The 20051-nt window shown below is 58.3% G+C and overlaps 3 protein-coding genes across 3 annotated transcripts; all 3 read left to right on the forward strand.

Annotated features, from left to right (window-relative positions):
• Positions 1-541: 541 nt before the first annotated feature.
• SLC39A7 (solute carrier family 39 member 7) lies at positions 542-3230 on the forward strand (the record flags this gene model as incomplete). The annotated part of the gene is made up of 7 exons (XM_080710507.1): positions 542-1006; positions 1086-1254; positions 1415-1468; positions 1576-1707; positions 1842-1985; positions 2173-2369; positions 2958-3230. 7 exons carry the CDS (start codon positions 542-544, stop codon positions 3228-3230), a joined length of 1434 nt encoding a protein of 477 aa, XP_080566633.1.
• Positions 3231-4003: 773 nt separating this feature from the next.
• Positions 4004-6664, forward strand: HSD17B8 (hydroxysteroid 17-beta dehydrogenase 8; the record flags this gene model as incomplete). Its single annotated transcript, XM_080710516.1, has 9 exons — positions 4004-4049; positions 4208-4407; positions 4500-4616; positions 4717-4809; positions 4894-4979; positions 5084-5168; positions 6175-6217; positions 6349-6423; positions 6554-6664. 9 exons carry the CDS (start codon positions 4004-4006, stop codon positions 6568-6570), a joined length of 762 nt encoding a protein of 253 aa, XP_080566642.1. The 3' UTR covers positions 6571-6664.
• Positions 6665-7922: 1258 nt separating this feature from the next.
• Positions 7923-11802, forward strand: RING1 (ring finger protein 1; the record flags this gene model as incomplete). Its single annotated transcript, XM_080710508.1, has 6 exons — positions 7923-8000; positions 9294-9454; positions 9557-9772; positions 10731-11120; positions 11290-11563; positions 11701-11802. 6 exons carry the CDS (start codon positions 7923-7925, stop codon positions 11800-11802), a joined length of 1221 nt encoding a protein of 406 aa, XP_080566634.1.
• Positions 11803-20051: the final 8249 nt, after the last annotated feature.

The raw sequence follows: 20051 nt of genomic DNA on the forward strand, positions 1-20051 counted from the left end.
CGCTCCCGCCCCTCGCGGCCCCGCGGAGGAGGCGGGCTTCCCGGCGGGGGGCGGCGCCGCCCTCCCCTCGAGTGACCTCCGCGCTGCGCCTGCGCCCTGGCGGCGGCGCCGCCCGAGCCGCCATGTTGGTAAAGGGCTGGGGCGAGGGCGAGCGGGAGCTCCCGTTCTCGCGGGAGCCAGAGGCGTGACTGCCACGTCCGAGCGAGCCGGGAAGGCGGAGGGGCCCGAGCCGGTGAGAGTCCCTGCCGCCCCTGCTGCCGCTTCCAGGCCTTCTCCTTCTCTAGTGGGTCGTCGAGGTTAGGGCCCAGAGAGTCCATAAGGCGTCGGGCGAAGGCTAGAGCGGCGCCCGAGGGGAGCGGGGCGACTGCATCCGGGAAGGGGTCCGAAAACAGAACGAGTCTGGGGAACCATGTAGGGAAGGAATGGAACGGGGGAACGGCCCGTAGAGGTGGACGGAGGGCGCTAGCGGAGTAAAGCGGCCCCGCGTAGGTAGAGTTGAGGGTCAAGTGAAGTCATTGACTCTGTCCCTCTGGTCAGCGTGATGGCCAGGGGCCTGCGGGCCCCCCACTGGGTGGCCGTGGGCCTGCTGACCTGGGCGGCCTTGGGGCTACTGGTGGCCGGACACGGGGGTCATGGTGACCAGCACAAGGACGTGCAAGAGGACCTCCATGGCCACAGCCACGGGCACTCACATGAGGACTTCCACCATGGACACAGCCATGCCCACGGCCACGGCCACACTCATGAGAGCATCTGGCATGGACATGGTCATGACCACGGGCATGGCCATGGGCACAGCCACGACCATGGGCATGGGCACAGCCACGACCATGGGCATGGGCACAGCCACGGACATTCACATGAGGATCTGCACCCTGGTCACTCCCGTGAGAGCCTCCAGCACAGAGGACAGAGGCGTGACCATGATCATAGCCGTGGAGGCTCTGGAGAGTCTGGGGCTCCGGCCATCAAGCAGGACCTAGACACTGTCACTCTCTGGGCCTATGTGAGTGTGCGGGGGAGAGGGGTCTGGGGTGGACTGTTGGAAAGTCCATGGCGCTTGACCCTTGGCTCTCCTTTGCCAGGCACTGGGGGCCACAGTGTTGATCTCGGCAGCTCCCTTTCTCGTCCTCTTCCTCATCCCGGTGGAGTCGAACTCCCCCAGACATCGCTCTCTGCTCCAGATCTTACTCAGTTTTGCTTCTGGAGGGCTCCTGGGAGACGCCTTCCTACACCTCATCCCTCACGCCCTGGGTGAGCACCCTCTCCGACTCTCCCTCAAAGCTGAAGCCATTTGATTCTTTGGGGGGAAAGGAGTCCTTCTTTTTGGTCCCCAACCCTCCGGTATCGCCCACACGCGCATCCTTTGGGTCAGGTGCTCCCTCGAGCATCTGGCTCTCTCTCCTTCCTCCAGAGCCTCATTCGCATCACACTCTGGAGCAGCCTGGACACGGACACTCCCACAGCGGTGAGGAGGACTCGCGGCTGCCGGGTGGGGGCGCTGGGAAAGCATCTCTCTCCTCCGACGGTCAGTCCCACGGCGTCTCCCCTAACATCTCACTGCCCCCCTTCCAGGCCAGGGCCCCATCCTGTCTGTGGGGCTGTGGGTTCTCAGTGGGATTGTTGCCTTCCTCGTGGTGGAAAAGTTTGTGCGACACGTGAAGGGAGGACACGGGCATGGCCACAGCCACACACACGGAAAACAGGGTGAGCCAGGGCCAGCCTCGCCGAGAGCCTCCTGTGTGTGTCCTAATCCCCTCGTCTCAGGCACCACGTGAACCAGTGCTGCTCTGAGGATAGGTCTCTGTTCCCCTCTCCGACCAGCTGCTTTTCTCCCTCAGAGCGTCCCTCAGAGCAGAAGCCCAGCTCAGAAGAAGAAGAAAAGGAAAGAGAAGGGTTGCGGAAGAGGAGAGCAGGGGGCTCGGGGCCCAAGGATGGGGCAGTGCGACCTCAGAACCCGGATGACAAAGAAGAAACAGGTTCTGGTGAGGGCCGGCGTCGGTGAGCGCGTGGGCAAGGGGTGCTGCGAGTCAGAGGCGCTCTGGGTAACGGTGGTGGCTGAGAACGCCGCCAGGCTGTGTGCAGACGTGGTCTCTCAAAAGACGTCAGGATGGCTAGCCGGGGCGGGACGCGGGGCCGGGGCCTCTGATCGGTCCTCTGTGTCCTGTCAAGACCTGCGTGTGTCTGGCTACCTGAATCTGGCTGCTGACTTGGCGCACAACTTCACGGACGGCCTGGCCATTGGAGCTTCCTTTCGGGGTGGCCGAGGACTGGGGATCCTGACCACAATGACTGTCTTGCTTCATGAAGTGCCCCACGAGGTCGGGGACTTTGCCATCTTGGTCCAGTCTGGCTGCAGCAAAAAGCAGGTGGGTGATGATGACCACTGAACATGTCCCTGCGCGCTCACCCCAGTGCCTCTATCAGTCTACATGAGTTATACTGTCATTGGTAGCAACTTTTTTTTTAAGTGAAGGGGAAGAAGTTCTGTTTTCTTTATCCCATAGCTAAGTATTTTCCTGAACTACAGTCTATAAACCATTTGAATGATTTAGGGTAACAGTGTTTTACATACACATGCACACGTCCACACACGCCTACTAAGTCCCGGGATCCATAGAAGGACTGCTTTGAAAAACGTCTGATCTAGAACCGTCCCTGCCAGGTGTGAGATCGCAGGTTTGCGGCCAGCCTCAGCTACTTAGTGAGGCTGTCAGCAACTTAGTGAGACCTTGTTTCAAGATAAAGAATAAGAAAATAGGCTTGGGGTGTAGCTCAGAGGGAGGATATCCCTGGGTTCAATCCCTAGTACCACAAATTCAATTCCAAGCACCAAAAAAAGAACCCCCCCCTCACCTAGTTTTTTAGTTTCCAAAGATGCACACCCCACCCCTATATAGCTCTCCCCTATTGACGGTCCTTAGCTGTTAAGTGCCTCCCTCTCTTTCTCCCGTCAGGCAATGCGTCTGCAGCTACTGACAGCAGTGGGGGCACTGGCAGGCACGGCTTGTGCCCTGCTCACGGAAGGAGGGGCAGTGGGCAGCGACGTTGCAGGCGGGACAGGTCCTGGCTGGGTTCTGCCGTTCACCGCAGGTGGTTTTATCTACGTGGCGACCGTGTCTGTGCTGCCAGAGCTGCTGAGGGAGGCGTCGCCCTTACAGTCACTTCTGGAGGTGCTGGGGCTGCTTGGGGGCGTCCTCATGATGGTGCTGATTGCCCACCTCGAGTAAGAGCTGGCAGCCGCCCGCCCCACCCCAGACGCCACCTCTAACCCCAGGTCAGGGTCTGCGGGGCTTGGGGGCCTTGGCTGGGCGTCTGCTAGGGAAGGAGTTGGCGCCTGGGAGAATGTCGACCCCGCATTAGGGCCTCCAGGGCTTGACCGCGAGAGCCAGAGGCCAGAGGGACCAAAGTGTTGGGCCTTGCCCCACCATGTTGTGGACGGCAGAGGGGTAAATGGGGTGTGGAGGAGGCTGGGAGGGATGGTGGCAGCCTACCTGGCGCCCCACCCACCGCGAGGACCACGACGCCACACAGGAGGTGCCCAAGGGCTTCTCTCTCCCACCTGTTGGTGGAGGCCTCAGGGAGACCAGAGCCCTGGCCGGAGGGTAACCGGAGTCGGGGATAACGCAATCGTGTGTCCTGATTTGGGCGTGATTGGGGGGAGTGTGGGAATTAGCTGGTAATCTCATGGCCTGATTTTTGTTTGTTTCTAGTCCTTTTATATCACTTTTGAGTCAAGGGGGAGGATTGGTGATCGAAAATAAAGACTTTGTATCTTCCACCCTACACGCAGTCTTTGTGTTTCGGGGGAGGAACGGGCCCCTTGTCTCCCCTACTCCCTGGGCCCCCTTTCGGGGGTGTCTGGCCACGCCCCCGCGATGGGAGGTCGGCCCGCGCCGGTGGCCGCAGATGGCCTGAAGCTGCGGGGCTCCGATTGGCCCCGGCTAGGCCTTCGCCACGCCCCTTGCGCTCTCCGATTGGCTCAGGCCTCGGGTGCCCCGCCATGGCGTCCCAGCTCCGGCTCCGCTCCGCGCTGGCTCTGGTCACAGGTTGAGGGGTCCTCTCCCGGGGTCCTCTCCCGGGGCGGGTTGGGGTGCAGGCGTGACGTCAGGGGCGCGCCCTCGGACCCCCGCGACTTCCGGCCCCTCGTCCGATTTGCACCAACTTCGCCCCGTGACCTCTGACCCGGCCCTCCCCTCCCGTCCAGGCGCCGGCGGCGGCATCGGCCGGGCGATCAGCGCGCGCCTGGCCAGGGAGGGGGCCGCCGTGGCCGTCTGCGACCTGGACGGGGCAGCGGCGCGGGAGACGGTGCGGCTGCTGGGCGGGCCCGGGCGCGAGGACCACGCCGCCTTCCAGGCCGACGTGTCCGAGGCCGGGGCCGCCAGGCGTCTGCTGGAGCAAGTGCAGGTGACCCCAGGCGACCCGCCCGGCCAGGGCTGCCGCCGCGCGCTCTGCCCCGCCTCTGCGGCGCTGCCGGGCGTGACCTCCCCCTCCCGCAGGCCTGCTTTTCTCGCCCGCCATCTGTCGTCGTGTCCTGTGCGGGCATCACTCGGGATGAGTTTCTGCTGTACATGTCTGAGGGTGACTGGGACAGAGTCGTCGCCGTCAACCTCAAGGTGGCGATCTCTGAGCCTGGGACTTGCGCCCCACCCAGGCCGGGGAAGGAGTCGGAGGGCGGCCCCCGGCTGATGGCTGCCTCCTTACCCCTCCTGCCAGGGCACGTTCCTGGTCACGCAGGCGGCAGCCCAAGCCCTGGTGTCCAGCGGATGCCCCGGCTCCATCATCAACATCAGTAGCATCGTTGGGAAGGTCAGGCTGGGGGGTCCGCCAGCCGAGCGGGCGTAGGGGGCCTCCATGAGGCTCGGCTCACCCCAGGTCTCTGGCTCCGCATAGGTGGGGAACATGGGACAGACAAACTACGCTGCTTCCAAGGCCGGAGTGATCGGGCTCACCCAGACTGTGGCCCGGGAGCTCGGACGGTGGGTCAGATGCCTGGGTGCCAGGGGGCGTGTGGGGGCAGGCAGGGGCCTGAGGGAAGGGTCCATGTCCTCTCCAGAGTCAGCAGCTACTCTCCCTTCTGCAGACATGGGATCCGCTGCAACTCTGTCCTCCCAGGGTTCATTGCAACACCCATGACAGACAAGATGCCTCAGAAAGTGAAGGACAAGGTAGGAGGCTGCGGGCGGAGGCCAGCCTCTCTGGGCGCCAGAGAGCGAATGTGGCACACTGCCTGGCAGGCAGTGCGTGTTCATTAAGTGCATATGAGGATGAAGACGGAGAAAGGTCACAGACCTCGTCCTCAGAAACATCCATGAAGAGTCACACGTGATGGCGCACGCCTGTAAACCAGCACTCGGGAGGCTGAGACAGGAGGATCACGGTTCACGGCCAGCCCCAGCTACTTAGGCCCTTAGCAACTCAGTGAGACCCTGTTTCAAAACAAAGAATAAAAAGGGCTGGGGGTGTAGCCCGGAGGTAGAATGCCCCTGGGTTCCATCCCTAGTACCACAAAAAAAAAAAAAAAAAAGATATTTCTGAGTCAGGCGTGGTGGTGCATACTTGTACTCCCAGCATTTGGAAGGCTGAGATGGGGGATCACAGTTAGCAGACAACCTTAGCCACTTAGGCCCTCTGAAACACAGTGAGACCATTTCCCGTTTCCAAATAAAGATTTAAAAATCTGAAAAAAAAAATTCTGGCTGGGGAGTGTACCTGGGAGGTGCCCCTGGGTTCCATCCCCAGTACCACAGGAAAAAAAAAAAAGAAGTCCATGAACAGCAGTCCCTGTAGTTAGGAGGCAGAGAAAAGAGGACCACAAGTTGGAGGCCAGTGCATGGCAACTTAATAAGACCTGTTCAAAATAAAAAGGCGCCTGCGTGGTGGCCACGCTTGTAATCCCTGCGCTTGGGAGGTGAAGACAGGAGGAGTGCGCAGGTTAGAAGCCAGCTGCGCTGGCTTAAGAGACCGTGTTTCCAAATAAAAAGTAAAAAATAGGTCTGGGAGTGTAGCCTTGAGGTAGGAGGGCTTCCAGGAACCCCAGTACCACCAAAAAAAATTTTTTTAAAGGCTTGGAGGTATAGCTCAGAGGTAGAACACCCCGGGTCCTGTCTTCAGCACCCCCCACACACGCACAGATCCCTAGAAGGAACCTTTCACCCACGTGTTTCCTTGCAGGTGACCGGAATGATCCCCATGGGACACTTGGGGGACCCTGAGGGTGAGCACTGAATCCCACGGTTGTATTTCTGAGAGGGTCTCCCCAGGATCGGCTGCTGGTGTTGGGGGGCTGCACGCTGCTCTGGGTCTCTGGAAGTCCATGGGACCCTCCACTCTCCACCGCTCCCGCAGACGTGGCAGACGTGGTGGCCTTCCTGGCCTCTGGAGACAGCGGCTACATCACGGGGGCCTCCGTGGAAGTCACTGGTATGAGAGCGTGGGAGGGAGCGGGCAGCCCTAGGAGGAAGGGCAGGGGCTCCCGCGCCGGGAACAGAAGTCGGCACCCCGGCGGCCCGCTCCCCACCCCTGCATCTGTCCAAATGTCTCTCCCTCCCAGGAGGTCTTTTCATGTAGCAGCCTCGAGGACCCTGCGCCGCGCTCGCTCCGCGCAGCCTCCCGCTGATGAGGACTCGGAGTTCCCAGGCTACAAAAGGGGCGGCGGTGTATGACTCAGGAATGCTGAATATGGGAGGCAGGGGTGCTTGTGACCCTAATAAATTCCAAATCCTCTTCCCTGCCACCTCCGGTTCTTGTTGTGTCCGAGCCCTCAGACCCTTCCCCACCTCCCCCGCTCCCCCTTTCCCCGGGGATTGTTCCCTTTCACTGCCTGGTCTCCCAGGGCAACCCCCGCCGCCGGCGTGAGTGGAAAGAGTGTGTGTCACTGTGTGTGCGTGACACTCGGGTCCTCCGGAGGGAGGGGGCCCTGCCCACCCCCTTCCATGGTTCTGCAGGTCCCTCCCCCCAGCTCGCCGGGTCCTTCTGGTCCCCGAGGGAGGTTTGTTCTTGGCCCCATCCTGGTGTCCAGTCTGGTCTTGGAAGGGGGTCTTGGAACAGGTGGCCCTCCCCCACCCCTCTCCTTTCTCTCCACCTTACAATAGCTGCAGCCGGCCTGGGGTCGAATGGGGGGGATTAGGGGAGGGGGCCAGGATTAGGGGAATGGGCCAGCCGATGAAAAGGGCCGGAGGAGAGCAGAAGGGAGGGGGCTGGGAGGAGGAGGAGAGGGAGGGGAGGGGTCCGCGCTAATCGACTCTGGCGCCCACATAAGGACTGGCCACGGACTGGAGGAGAGGACAGGGAAGTCGGAGGGACCGGGACGGGGGCGAGGGGCCCGCTGCCGGCTCGCCCCTCTTCGCGGCGGGCCGCCCCCTGGCAGCCGCGGCCCCACCGGGGACCCTGCCCGCGCCGGGCCGGGGGCAGAGGGCCGGTCCGCTCGCCCTCCCGCCGGCCCGGGGCGGCCGCGCCTTGCCCCGGCCCCGGGGCCCGCCCGGCCCGCCGCCCGCCCCTCCCGCCGGGCCGCGGCTCCTGATTGTCCAAACGCAATTCTCGGGTCTCTGGCTCCGGCCGAGAGTTGGGTCTGGACGTCCCGAGCCGCCGCCCCCCACCTCGAGGGGCGGCGGGGCCCGGGCCGGGGGCGGCGGGGTGCGGGCGGGCTCGGCGGGCCCGCGGCGCCGCACCTGCCGCCACCTGCCGCGCCCGGGCCCACGTGGCGGGCCGGCGCCCACGTCGCGTCCCGCGCCGCGAGTGGCGTGACGTCGGGGGCGGAAGTGACGTCGCGGCGCCCGGCATGGCGGCGGCGGCGGCGGCGGCGGCGGCGGCGGCGGCGGCGGCGGCGGGAGCGGCGGTCTGAGCGGCGGCGGCGGCGGCGGAGCGGGCGGACGCCCCCTGCCCTCGGGGCCCACGCGCCCGCGGGGGTCCGCGCCGTCGCCATGACGACGCCGGCGAATGCCCAGAACGCCAGCAAAACGTGGGAGCTGAGCCTGTACGAGCTGCACCGGACCCCGCAGGTGACCGGGCCCCCGCCCGCCGCCCCGCCGCGCTCCCCGCAAGGCCGCTTTCCGTTCTCGCCCGCGTCTGCGCCTCGGGCCGCCCGCACCGGCCCCCAGGCCCTGCCTCGAGTCCGCGCTTTAATCTTTCTTTTTTTTAAAGCACTTCTGCATTTATCTCGTTTGATCTCTTTTGACCCTCGAGCCTTGCCAGAGAGAGGGGAGGGAGAGAGACAGAGAGGGAGGGAGGGAGAGAGAGCGCGCAAATATTATTATCTTTATTCGAAAGAGAGTGAACAGCGAAATTACCTTTTCGGTTCCTCGGTTCAGTGTCGTAAATCCGTGCAGACAGGACTCACCTTGGGCGTTTATTTCAGCTGGAACTTCATGATGATTCAGTGGTGCCAGGGAGACTCAGGATCTGATTTCTAACAGGCACCTGTTAGAATCAGGGGATTCTCGTGTAGGTAGTGCCTGGGCTGCATTTTTAATAAACTGTTGAAGCTGGACGTGGTTGCTCACCAGTAATTCCAGTAGTACTTGGGAGGGTGAGACAGAAGGATCACAGGTGTGAGGACAGCCTCCGCAACTTAGTGAGACCGAATCTCAAAAAAAATTTTCTTGTAAAGGTCTGGGGTTGGGCGTGGTGCCGCACGCTCGTAATCCCAGTACTTGGGAGGCTGAGACAGGAGGATCGCACAGGTTTGAAGCCAGCCTCAGCTACTTAGGCTCTCAGCAACTTAGACCCTGTTTCAAAATAAAATATAAACTGGTTGGGGACATAGCCCAGAGGTAGAGGCCCTTGGGTTCTATCCCCAGAACCACACAAAAAGTAAAAGGTCTGGGGTGGAGCATGGCGGTGCACACTTGTAATCCCAGCATTCAGGGGGCAGAGACTGGAGGATCGTGTTCACTGACCAGCAAGGCCCCTCGCAAGTCAGTGAGACCCTGTTTCAAAATATAAGACTAAAAAGTAGGTCTGGGGGTGGAGCTCGGAGGTAGAATGTTCCTAGGTTCAGGCTCCAGTACTACAACAACAGAAAAGAAACTCTGTTAAATAAGTCTCCAACCCAACCTCAGATCATTCTGTCCCAAAGCTCCTCCATTAATGGACCCTGATCCTTTCTGTTCCCACTTTTTCCAAGTCAGTAGTTACTCTCTATTCCCAAATCGCCCTCTTCCTGAAGTGGCCCACGTGGGTGCCCAGATCCTGCCATCTCACTCCGTTTCTCAAAGCTCCTCTGGCTTGAATTTCTTGTTTCTCAAAACCCTTTCCCCCCAACCCACCATACCTTCGCTCACTGCCGCCCCCAGGAGGCCATCATGGACGGCACGGAGATTGCCGTGTCCCCGCGGTCGCTGCACTCAGAGCTCATGTGTCCCATCTGCCTGGACATGCTGAAGAACACGATGACCACCAAGGAGTGCCTGCACCGCTTCTGCTCGGACTGCATCGTCACTGCCCTGCGGAGCGGGTGAGGGGGCGAGCGGGAGGGGGGCCCAGAGTTGGGGCGCGTGGCGGCCCACCCCACCAGCGCCCTGGGCCTGGCAGCTCAAGGTGCCCTCTCCTATCCCAGGAACAAGGAGTGCCCCACCTGCCGAAAGAAGCTGGTGTCCAAGCGGTCCCTCCGGCCAGACCCCAACTTTGACGCCCTCATCTCCAAGATCTACCCCAGCCGGGAGGAGTACGAGGCCCACCAAGACCGGGTGCTCATCCGCCTCAGCCGCCTGCACAACCAGCAGGCGCTGAGCTCCAGCATCGAGGAGGGGCTGCGCATGCAGGCCATGCACAGGTGCGGGCCGCCGGGCGGGCGGGGCTGGCAGCGGCTCCTCCGGGCAGGCTCCTGGCACTGGCTTTGCGGGGCTTCCAAACCCCAGAACCCTCAGAGCCGGCCACAGCCCGACTGTTAGCTTGTTAGGCCTTGAATCCTGGATGTCAGTTGCAGCCTTTGTAAACGGCTGACCTTCCTATTCTTAGGATAGCTCCTCTCACTTTTTAGAAGTTAGGACAAGTTAGTCGAGTGATTGTGAGCGGAAGCTCTGGCTTTGTACTGTTGGGGAGTAAGTCTTTTAGGCCTCCATCTCTTGTGACATGTGTCCACCGTACCTAGGGGTCTCGTTAAAAATGCAAACTCGGAGCTGGGCGAGGTGGTGGGCCCTTGTAATCCCAGCACTCGGGAGGCTGAGACAGGAGGACCGCGGTTCGCAGACAGCCTCAGCTATTTAGTGAGGCCCTTTGCAACTCAGTGAGACCCTGTTTCCAAATAAAGACTAAAATATAGAATCAGGGGTGTAGCTCGGAGGTAGAACGCCCTAGGTTCCATTGGCAGTACCACACACACACACACACACACAAATGCAAACTTGGTAGCACACACCTGTAATCCCAGTACCTGGGAGGCTGAGATAGGAGGATAGCAGGTTCAAAGTTGGCCTCAGCAACTCGGGAAACCCTATTTGAAAACAAAAATTAAATCGGGCTGGGGGTGTAGCTCGGAGGCGGAGCACCCTGGGTTCAGTCCCAGTGCCGCCTGCGGGTCTGGTAGCGCTTACACAGCTCGGGCACCCTGAAAGTGAGGCTCTGTGGTGGGGCGAGTTGCTCAGCCTCCCAGCCGAGAGGCGCCCACTTAGGGCCCTCAGCACTGGAGCTGTGGTGGTTGGTAACTGTGAGGTGCCGCCCGGGACCCCCGCTGCGAAGTCTGAGGTGTAGAGCCAAGCCCCTCGCCCTAATCACCCCACTTACTCCTGCAGGGCGCAGCGTGTGCGGCGGCCGATGCCTGGGTCTGACCAGACCACGACGATGAGTGGGGGGGAAGGGGAGCCAGGGGAGGGCGAGGGGGAGGGCGAGGACGTGAGCTCAGACTCGGCCCCTGACTCGGCCCCCGGCCCTGCCCCCAAGCGACCCCGGGGCGGGGGCGCGGGGGGCAGCAGTGTAGGGACAGCGGGAGGCGGTACCGGTGGGGCCGGCGGGGGTGCTGGGTCTGAAGACTCTGGTGACCGGGGAGGCACCCTGGGAGGGGGAACCCTGGGCCCCCCAAGCCCTCCGGGGGCCCCCAGCCCGCCGGAGCCTGGTGGAGAAATTGAGCTGGTGTTCCGGCCCCACCCCCTGCTCGTGGAGAAGGGAGAATACTGCCAGACCAGGTGAGACGCCCCGACCTGGCCCCCCACCCACCAAAGCGGCTACGCCCAGTCCCGAAGAAACCCTAAAACCCAGAGGCCCTTCTGGAAATTTCCCTCCCTCCCTCCTTCCCTTCCCTTCCCTCGGAGGCCTCCCCCCTCCCCTCCCCCTGAGCCGCCCTCCCCACCCCAGGTATGTGAAGACCACGGGGAACGCCACGGTGGACCACCTCTCCAAGTACCTGGCGCTGCGCATTGCCCTGGAGCGGAGGCAGCAGCAAGAGGCCGGCGAGCCAGGGGGGCCCGGCGGGGGCGCTGCTGACCCTGGGGGGCCCGGTGGGGGCGGCGGCGAGGGCGGGGGTTCCGGAGGAGGGGACGGCCCCGAGGAGCCAGCCTTGCCCAGCCTGGAAGGTGTCAGCGAAAAGCAGTACACCATCTACATCGCGCCTGGGGGCGGCGCCTTCACGGTGAGCTGGGGGGCGGGGAGGGGCGGGGCCTCGCCCAGGCGGCAGGTGCCGGCTCAGCATCACTCCCTCATCCTTCCACCTGCCTTGGTGTCTTACCCATGGATTCCCCGGTCTCCTCCCTGCTCTTCCTCCACCAGACGCTGAACGGCTCGCTGACCCTGGAGCTGGTCAATGAGAAGTTCTGGAAGGTGTCCAGGCCCCTAGAGCTCTGCTACGCCCCCACTAAGGATCCAAAGTGACCCCGCGAGGGGGCAGCCAGCGAGCGGACCGGGTGCCCTCCGTCCTGGCCCACCGCCCCAGCTTCTCCCCGCCCCCAGCCCGCCAGCAAGGGACACACAGGACAAGTGGCTTTTATACAAAGTGTCTATATCAGATTGTTCTATATTGTACAGAGCGGGCAGCGCGCCCCATGAACGCCTTTTCTATCACCTCCCAGCCTCCCGCTCCCCCAGATGGAGGGGAGAGGGGGCACACCCTCCACCAACAACAGACTTGCTTTTCCTCTTTGAACCTGTAGTTTTGTGTGTGTTTATCAGGGACTGGCAAGAAAAGGACTGGGGAGGAAGGCCTGGAGATCTAGACTAGGCTCAGGGGGAGGGGATGCCCAAGGCTCTTTGCAGGGTAATTCCCATTCCCCAAAGCCTCCGAGTTAGAAAATACCCATGAAAAATAGGGGGGTGTGGAAGAGAGGGGCGGAGGGTTTAAGATCAGACTTCAAACTTGAGCCAGGCCTAGTGGCACAGACCAGTGGTCCCAGTACCTGGGAGGCTGAGGCAGGAGGATCACGGTTCACAGACAGCCTCAGCTACATAGAGACAGGAGGATCACAGTTCACAGACAGCCTCAGCCACATGGTGAGGTCCTCTGCTATGCTTGTCATCCCAGCACTTGGGAGGCTGAGACAGAAGGATCTCGGTTTGCAGACAGCCTCAGCTACATTGTGAGGTCCTTTGCAACTCAGTGAGACCCTGTTTCCAAATAAAGAATACAAAATAGTGCTGGGGGTCTAGCTCGGAGGTAAAATGCCCCTGGGTTCCATCCCCAGTACAGAAAAAAGAAAAAATCAAAATAAAGCAGGTGTGGTGGTTACGCTTGTAATCCCAGTTCTTGGAAGGCTGAGACAGGAGGGTCGCAGGTTTGCAGCCAACCACAACTACTTAGGCTCTTTGTAACTTAATGAGACCCTGTTTCAAAAGAATAAAATAGGGCTAGGGTGTAGCTTGGAGGTAGAATGTCCCTGGGTTCAGCCCCTGGTATCAAAAAAAGTGTGTGTGTGTATGCGCGTGTGCATATGTATATACATGTATGTTGTGCCCAGGCGCTTCCACCTCGGAGCCGCACCCTCAGCCCTGGTTTTCGGTTCCTGGCAGGGTCTCACTGAGTCGCTGAGGCTGGTCTTGAACCTGCAATTTCCTTGTCTCCGCCTCCCAAGTACTGGGATTGCAGTTGTGCACCAAGCCCAGCTTCAAAAGATACCGTTTTTTAGATCCCAAGCCTGGTCCGCCCGGGTGAACCCCAGCTTCGGTGCCAAAGGGAAAACGGGGTCCCGGAGCTAAACCTGTTTGTAGGTCGGGCAGGAGCGGCGGGTGGTGTTTGCCGGGGAATTCTTTCTGACCTGGAGAATCAGGTTTCCCCGGGGCCAGGGGTGTGTGGGGGGGGGGGCTCGCCGTCCTCCGGTGGAGCCCCCCTCGCGGCGGGTCTGCGGCGGGGGGCCGGGGCACCTGCTCCCGGGAGCCAGGCGACGCCCCCCGCGCGCTGGCCCGTCCTGCCCGCGACCCCGACTCCCTCCCTCGGTCCCGAGCGCCGGGTGGGCCGCGCCGACGGGGCGGGAGCTCGAGCTGGACGCGGGCGGGGGCGGGGCGCGGACCCGCCGCCTTTGTTCTGGTCCGCGAGCTGCTGGCAGCGGCCCCCTCCCCAGCTCCCCTAACAGCCCAGGCGCCTGCGCCCCGCGGGCTTCACGCGACACCCACCTCGGGCCCGCCCCCCGCCCCACGGGCTGTCTGCGGCCCGCCCCGCCCGGGGCTGCACTTCTGGGCTATGACTGTGATTAGGTGACAGCGTGGGGGACCCTCGGGGAGGGGTCCCTAGGTCTCGCCTGCCCACTCCCCAAAGAAAAAGTCCTACGGTGCGCAGCCGGCCGCCCTCCCTGGGCTGGTGCCGCTGGGTTGGACGAGGAGGGCCGGCAGGGCAGTCTCACTGGGCCGCCGCGGCAGGGGAGGGAGCGCTGTGCCAGTCGAGTCGTCAATCTGCCTGGCACAAGCCTCTGGATCTGGCCTTAGGGGTCTCACCTGCAAAATGGGGAGAACAGCAGCCCCCCCCCCCCCCGAGGATTTAGTGAGCTGAGAGGAGCAGTCACGAGCCGGCAGACCAGCCTTTCCTCCCTCTTCATCTCCTGTATCAAAATAAAGAATAAAAAATAGGGCTGAAGGTGTAGCTTGTAAGTAGAATGCCCCTGGATTCCATCCCCGTACCGCAAAAAAAAAAAAAAAAAAAAAAAAAAAATAGGACTGGGGGTGTAGTTCAGAGGTAGAATGCCCCTTGGTTTTAATTGATAGTACCACCAAAAAAAGAAAGAAAGAAAGAAAGAAAGAAAGAAAGAGAAAAAAGAATAAGAAGAGAAATGCAAATACTTGGGCCCCATCCCAAACCTGCTCATCTGAAGGTCTGGTGAGAGCCAGGCAGGCGTGGTGGCGCACGCTTATAATCCCAGCATACCAGAAGCCGAGACAGGAGGATCCCGGTTCATAGCCTCAGCTACCTAGTGAGGCCCTTTGCAACCCAGCAAGACTCTGAAAATAAAAAATAAAAAATCGGGTTAGAAGCCATGCATGGTGGCACACACTTGTAATCCCAGCATTCAGGAGGCTGAGACCAGAGGATCAGGGTTCACGGACAGCCTCAGCTACTTAGTGAGGCCCTCCGTAACTGCTGAAACCCTGTTTCAAAATAAAAAGAATAAAAAACAGGGCAGGGGGTTAGCTTGTAGGTCGAATGCCCCTGGGTTTCACCCCCAGACCGGCAAAAAAAAAAAAAAAATCAGGTTAGGGGTGTAGCTCCTGGGTTCCACCCCTAGTACCACACAAAAATAAATAAATAAATAAATAAATAAATAAATAAATAAATAAATAAATAAATAACAGGGCTCGCTGAGTTGCAGCGGACCTCACTAAGCAGCTGAGGCTGCCTGTGAACCGTGATGCTCCTGTCTCAGCCTCCCAGATGCGGGGATTACAAGCATGCGTCACCATGCCCAGCTTTCATTTTTATTTTGAAACAGGGTCTAAGTTGCGGAGGGCCTAAGCAACTGAGGCTGTTTGTGAACTGTGGAATGCTGGTGCTACAAGTGTGCGCCACCACGCTCGGCTTTTTATTTTTATTTCGAAGTTGGGCCTCACTAGGTTGATGAAAATCTTACTATTTGCTGAAGCTGTCCTTGAATGCTAACCTGCCTATCTCAGCCTCTCCAGGACTGGGATTGCCACCACGCCCGGTCTGTTTTCTTTATTTAATAATTATTTCCTGGGACTGGGGATTGAACCAAGAGGTATTCTTCACCCAAGCTTGTTTATTTCCGGGTTTTTTGTTTGTTTGTTTGTTTTGTACTACTGGATGGAACCCAGGTGCCTTCTACCTCTGTGCTACACTCCCAGACCTATTTTATAATTTTTTGGAAACAGGGTCTCACTAAGTTGCTAGAGCCTAAGTAGCTGAGGCTGGCTTTGAACCAGCACTGTCCTCTCGTCTGAGCCTCCCAAGTACTGGGATTACAAGTTATAGTCTTGCGAAGTTACCGAGAGTCTCACTAAGTTGCTGAGGCTGCCATCCTCTTGTCTCAGTCTACGGAAGGCTGGGGTTACTGGTAGGGCCACCAGGCACATCTTGCAACTATTTTATTGTTACTGTTCATGTTATAGGTGGAGTGAGACTTTAGTTCTTTTATTAATGTTATCAAAGTCTACTCTTTAGGATTTGGCAACGTTTTTCCCTAGGATGTATCAGAGAGGTTGAAAATGGAAACACATGGAAAGGGACTAAACACACTGAGAGGTAAAAGGACCAGGTGGGAGGCTGCTGGGTGGTGGCTGTTTCAGGAGGGGTGTATTTAGGGGATTGTTCTGTGACTGGAGTATCTCAGACAGGCACTAGACATGGCCTCTGCATTATTATTATTAGTAGTAGTAGTAGTAGTAGTCGTAGTAGTAGTAGTACTGGAGATTGATCCCAGGGGCATTCTGCCTCCAAGCTACACCCCCAGCCCAATTTTTTATTCTTTATTTTGAAACAGGGCCTTGCTAAGTTAGCCAACACTGGCTGCGAACCTGTGATTCTCCTGTCTCAGCCTCCCAAGTCCAGGGATTACAAGTATGAGCCACCATGTCTGGCTTACTTTAATATAATTATATGTATATTTTAAAATATATACTTACGCATATATATTTAAAATATGTAGTCGGGTGTGGTGGCGCACGCTTGTAATCCCAGCATTTGGGAGGCTGAGACAGGAGAATTGTGCGGGTTAGAAGCCAGACTCAGCTACTTAGTGAGGCTCTTTGCTACTCAGTGAAACCCTGTTTCAAAATAAAGAATAAGCGCCGGGCGTGGTGGCGCACGCTTGTAATCCCAGCATTTGGTACGCTGAGACCCGGAGCATCCTGGTTCGCGGACAGCCTCAGCTGCTTAGTGAGGCCCTCTGCAACTCAGTGAGACCCAGTTTCAAAATGAATAAAAAATAGGGCAGGGAGTGGAGCTCGGATGTCGAATGCCCCTGGGTTCCATCCCGAGACCCGCAAAAAAAAAAAAAAAAAAAAAAAAAAAAAATATATATATATATATATATATATATATATATATATATATATATATATATATATATTCTACTCCGGGCTACACTCCCAGACCATATATATATATGGTCTGGGAGTGTAGCCCGGAGTAGAAGGGTTTCCAGGAACCCCAGTACCACCCAAAAATTAAATAAATAATAAAAAAATAGGGCTGGGGGTGTCACTCGGAGGTAGAATGCCCCTGGGTTCCATCCCCAGTACCGCAAAATAAAATAATATACATATAGATAGATAGATAGATAGATACTAGGGTTAGAACCCAGGGACGTTCTACCCCTGAGCTACATACATTACAAGCGCGCCACCATGTACCTCCAAGCTACACTCCCAGCCTTATTTTTTAGTCTGTTTATTTTTGAAACAGGGTCTGAGTTGCAAAGGGCCTCAGTAAGTAGCTGAGGCTGTCCTTGAACCAAGATCCTTCTGTCTCAGCTTCCCAAATACTGGGATTACAAGCATGCACCACCAACTTTTAAAAAACATTATTTATTTATTTATTTATTTATTTATTTATTTATTTATTGTGGTGCTGGGGATGGAACCCAGGGGCTTTCTACCTCTGGGCTATACTCCCAGACCTATTTTATTTGGAAACAGGGTCTCACTGAGTTGCTGAGAGCCTCACTAAGTAGCTGAGGCTGGCTTCGAACCCATGTGATCCTCCTGTCTCCGCCTCCCAAGTGCGGGGATTACAAGCACGGGCCACGTCTGGGCCTTATTTCATTTCCTGAAACAGGGCCTCACTAAGTTGCTGAGGCTGGCCGCGACCCTTGGCTCTTCCTGTCTCAGCTTCCCAAGTCCGAGGCATGTGCCACCATGCCCCAACTCAGCCTCAGCACTTTAAGGAGCCGCTCAACAGCCTTGGGAGACCCTGTTTCAAAAATAGAAAGACAAATCCGGGCGTGGTGGTGCACACTTGTAACCCCCGCATTTGGGAGGCTGAGACCAGAGGATGGCGGTTCACAGACAGCAGACAGCCTCAGCTACATAGTGAGGCCCCCTCGCAACTCAGTGAGACCCGGTTTCAAAATAAATAATAAATAGGGCTGGGGGTGCAGCTCGGAGGTACAGTGCCCCTGGGTTCCATCCCCAGTACTGCAAAAAAAAGGTGGGGGGGCTGGGTGTACTTGGGAGGTAGCATGCCCCGGGATCAACCCCAGTCTACAAAAGAGAGGGGCCAGGACAGGCCAGGAAGCCGGCGGGCTGGTGACCGGGCGAGGCCGGGGCGCGGGCGGCTATTTTCAGCTGGAACTGGGGGTCGGAGAGGAGCCATCTGGAGGCGGCGCCCAGGAGCAAGGGAAGCGCCCTCGCCTGTAAGAAAATAAACAGCTCTCCTTTCAGAAGCCTGCCGGGAGTGTTGCCCCAGGGACAGTTAAATTTCAGAAACAGAGGGGGGGGGATCGGGGACAGAGGAGAGGGCCGGAGGGGGGGGCGCGGGGGTGCCGGTGGGGTGGCCGGGGACGGAGGCCGGGGGTTGGGGTTCCACTTTCACTATTAAGTGACAGAAACTGGGATGGGAAGCAGGCTGGATTTTACACAACTCATCTCCTGGAGACTGTTAAAAAAAAAAAAAAAAGCAGCCAGGCTTGGTGGCGCACATTTGTAATTCCAGCATTGGGGAGGCTGAGGCAGGAAGATCTAGGTTCGCCGTAGTCAGGCCCTCTGCAACTCAGTGAGACCCTGTTTCAAAATGAAGAAGAAAAAATAGGGCAGGGAGTGTATCCCGGAGGTCGAATGCCCCTGGTTTCCATACCCAGTACACACACACACACACACACACACACACACACACACACACACACAGAATGAGAAAAATATTTAAAGTCAAGCTATGTAAAGATAAGAAAAATATTTTTTACAGTGTTAGGGATGGAACCCAGGGACATTCTATTTTGGAGCTATACTCCTAGCCCTTTAATTTTTTTTTTTTTCTTATTTTGAAACAGGACCTCACTAAATTACAGAGGGCCTTGCTAAACTGTTAAGGGCCTGGGAACCTGTGGTCCTCCTGTGTCAGCCTCCTAAGTACATGCTGGTGTCAGGGGTTAGCAGAGGGCAGGAGGATCCTGACGCAGCTGTGTCCAGCACTGACCCCAGACGGTGGTCCGGGGCCAGTCCTCTAAGCAGAAGTGAGAAGTTTTAGCCGAGCATGGTGGTGCACGCTTGTCATCCCTGCACTTGGGAGGCTGAGACAGGAGGATCGCACAGGTTCGAAGCCAGCCTCAGCTACTTAGTGAGGCTCTCAGCAACTTAGTGAGGCCCCGTTTCCAAATAAAATATAAAATAGGTCTGGGAGTATAGTCCAGAGGTAGAAAGCCTCTGGGTTCCAACCCCAGTACCACCAGAAAAAGAAGTGAGAAGAAGTTTTAGACAAAGTAATGTCCCCCACAAGAATTTCAACCTGAGAGATCAGGACCTATGGACGCCACAGAACAGAGGATTCGGGCTGAAAGGATAAAAGTCTTTGAGGACTGAAAGGAGAGGTGGCTTAAGGGAAGCCTTGTGGCCTTCAGGGTAGGCCGAGAAGCCGGGACCAGCTCCGTCTCCTGGTCCATGCTGCCCCCTGGTGGCCAGTATGGACATCGCGGCCCGATTCCACGCTATTTGTCTCCTTCCCATCTTCTCAGTTCTTAATCGCCTTATCCTTATTAGATCCGAGGATTCCTATGGATTTCCGGGGAAATTAAATGTCCCCGAAGAGCCGGGCGTGGTGTTAATCCTAGGACTTGGGAGGCTGAGACAGGAGGATCCGGATTCGCGACCAGCCTCAGCTACTTAGGGAGGCCCTCCGCAACTTAGTGAGATCCTGTTTCAAAAATAAAGACTAAAGCCGGGCGTGGTGGCGCACGCTTGTCATCCCCGCGCTGGGGAGGCGGAGACAGGAGGATCGCGCAGGTTCGAAGCCAGCCGCGGGCGCTGGCTTAGGAGACCCTGTTTCCAAATAAAAATGCAAAAATAGGTCTGGGAGTGTAGCCCGGAGGTAGAAGGGCTTCCAGGAACCCCAGTACCACCAAAAAATAAATAAATAAAATAAAAAATAAATAAAGAAAGAAAGAAAAAAAGAAAGAAAAATAGGACTGGGGGTGTAGCTCGAAGGCAGATCTGCCCCTGGGTTCCATCCCCAGTACCAAAAAGGTATATATACTTGGGGCTGGGGATGAACAGACAAGACCCAAACCGTGAAGAGCCACGCGTGTGCGCGCACAGCCCGCCCCGGCTGGTTTTCTGTGTCGTTGGTTGCAGCTCCTGGGGTTTGAACCAAGGCCCGCGCACGGAGGCCGGCCCCACAGCTGGGCTGGGGCCTCCAGCCCCCGCCCGTTGTTCTGCCGAGGTCGCCTGTCTCGGCAGCCTTCCCGGGGGCTAGCCCAGGATGGTCTTTGGGAACCCTCCCTCGGTCGGAGCAGCCCAGTCTTCTCCGGAGGAAGTCGCAAACCCTTGTCCCTTCTCCGTCCTCCTCGCGCTGAGGATGGAGTCCGGTCAAATGCCAGAACTTCTGTATCCCCAAGACTGAAACCTCAGCGTGGCGGAGAAAGCGGCAGGGCAAGAGGCGGGGAAGATGGGCGGGCGGAGGGGACTCCGGGCCGGCTCTGGGGCGCGCACCGAGCCGGGAAGGCCCCGGAGCCTGCGGGCCAGCGCGGCGGGGT

Source organism: Muscardinus avellanarius (genome assembly GCF_963383645.1).
Source record: "Muscardinus avellanarius genome assembly, chromosome: 14".
Classification (NCBI taxonomy): domain Eukaryota; kingdom Metazoa; phylum Chordata; class Mammalia; order Rodentia; family Gliridae; genus Muscardinus; species Muscardinus avellanarius.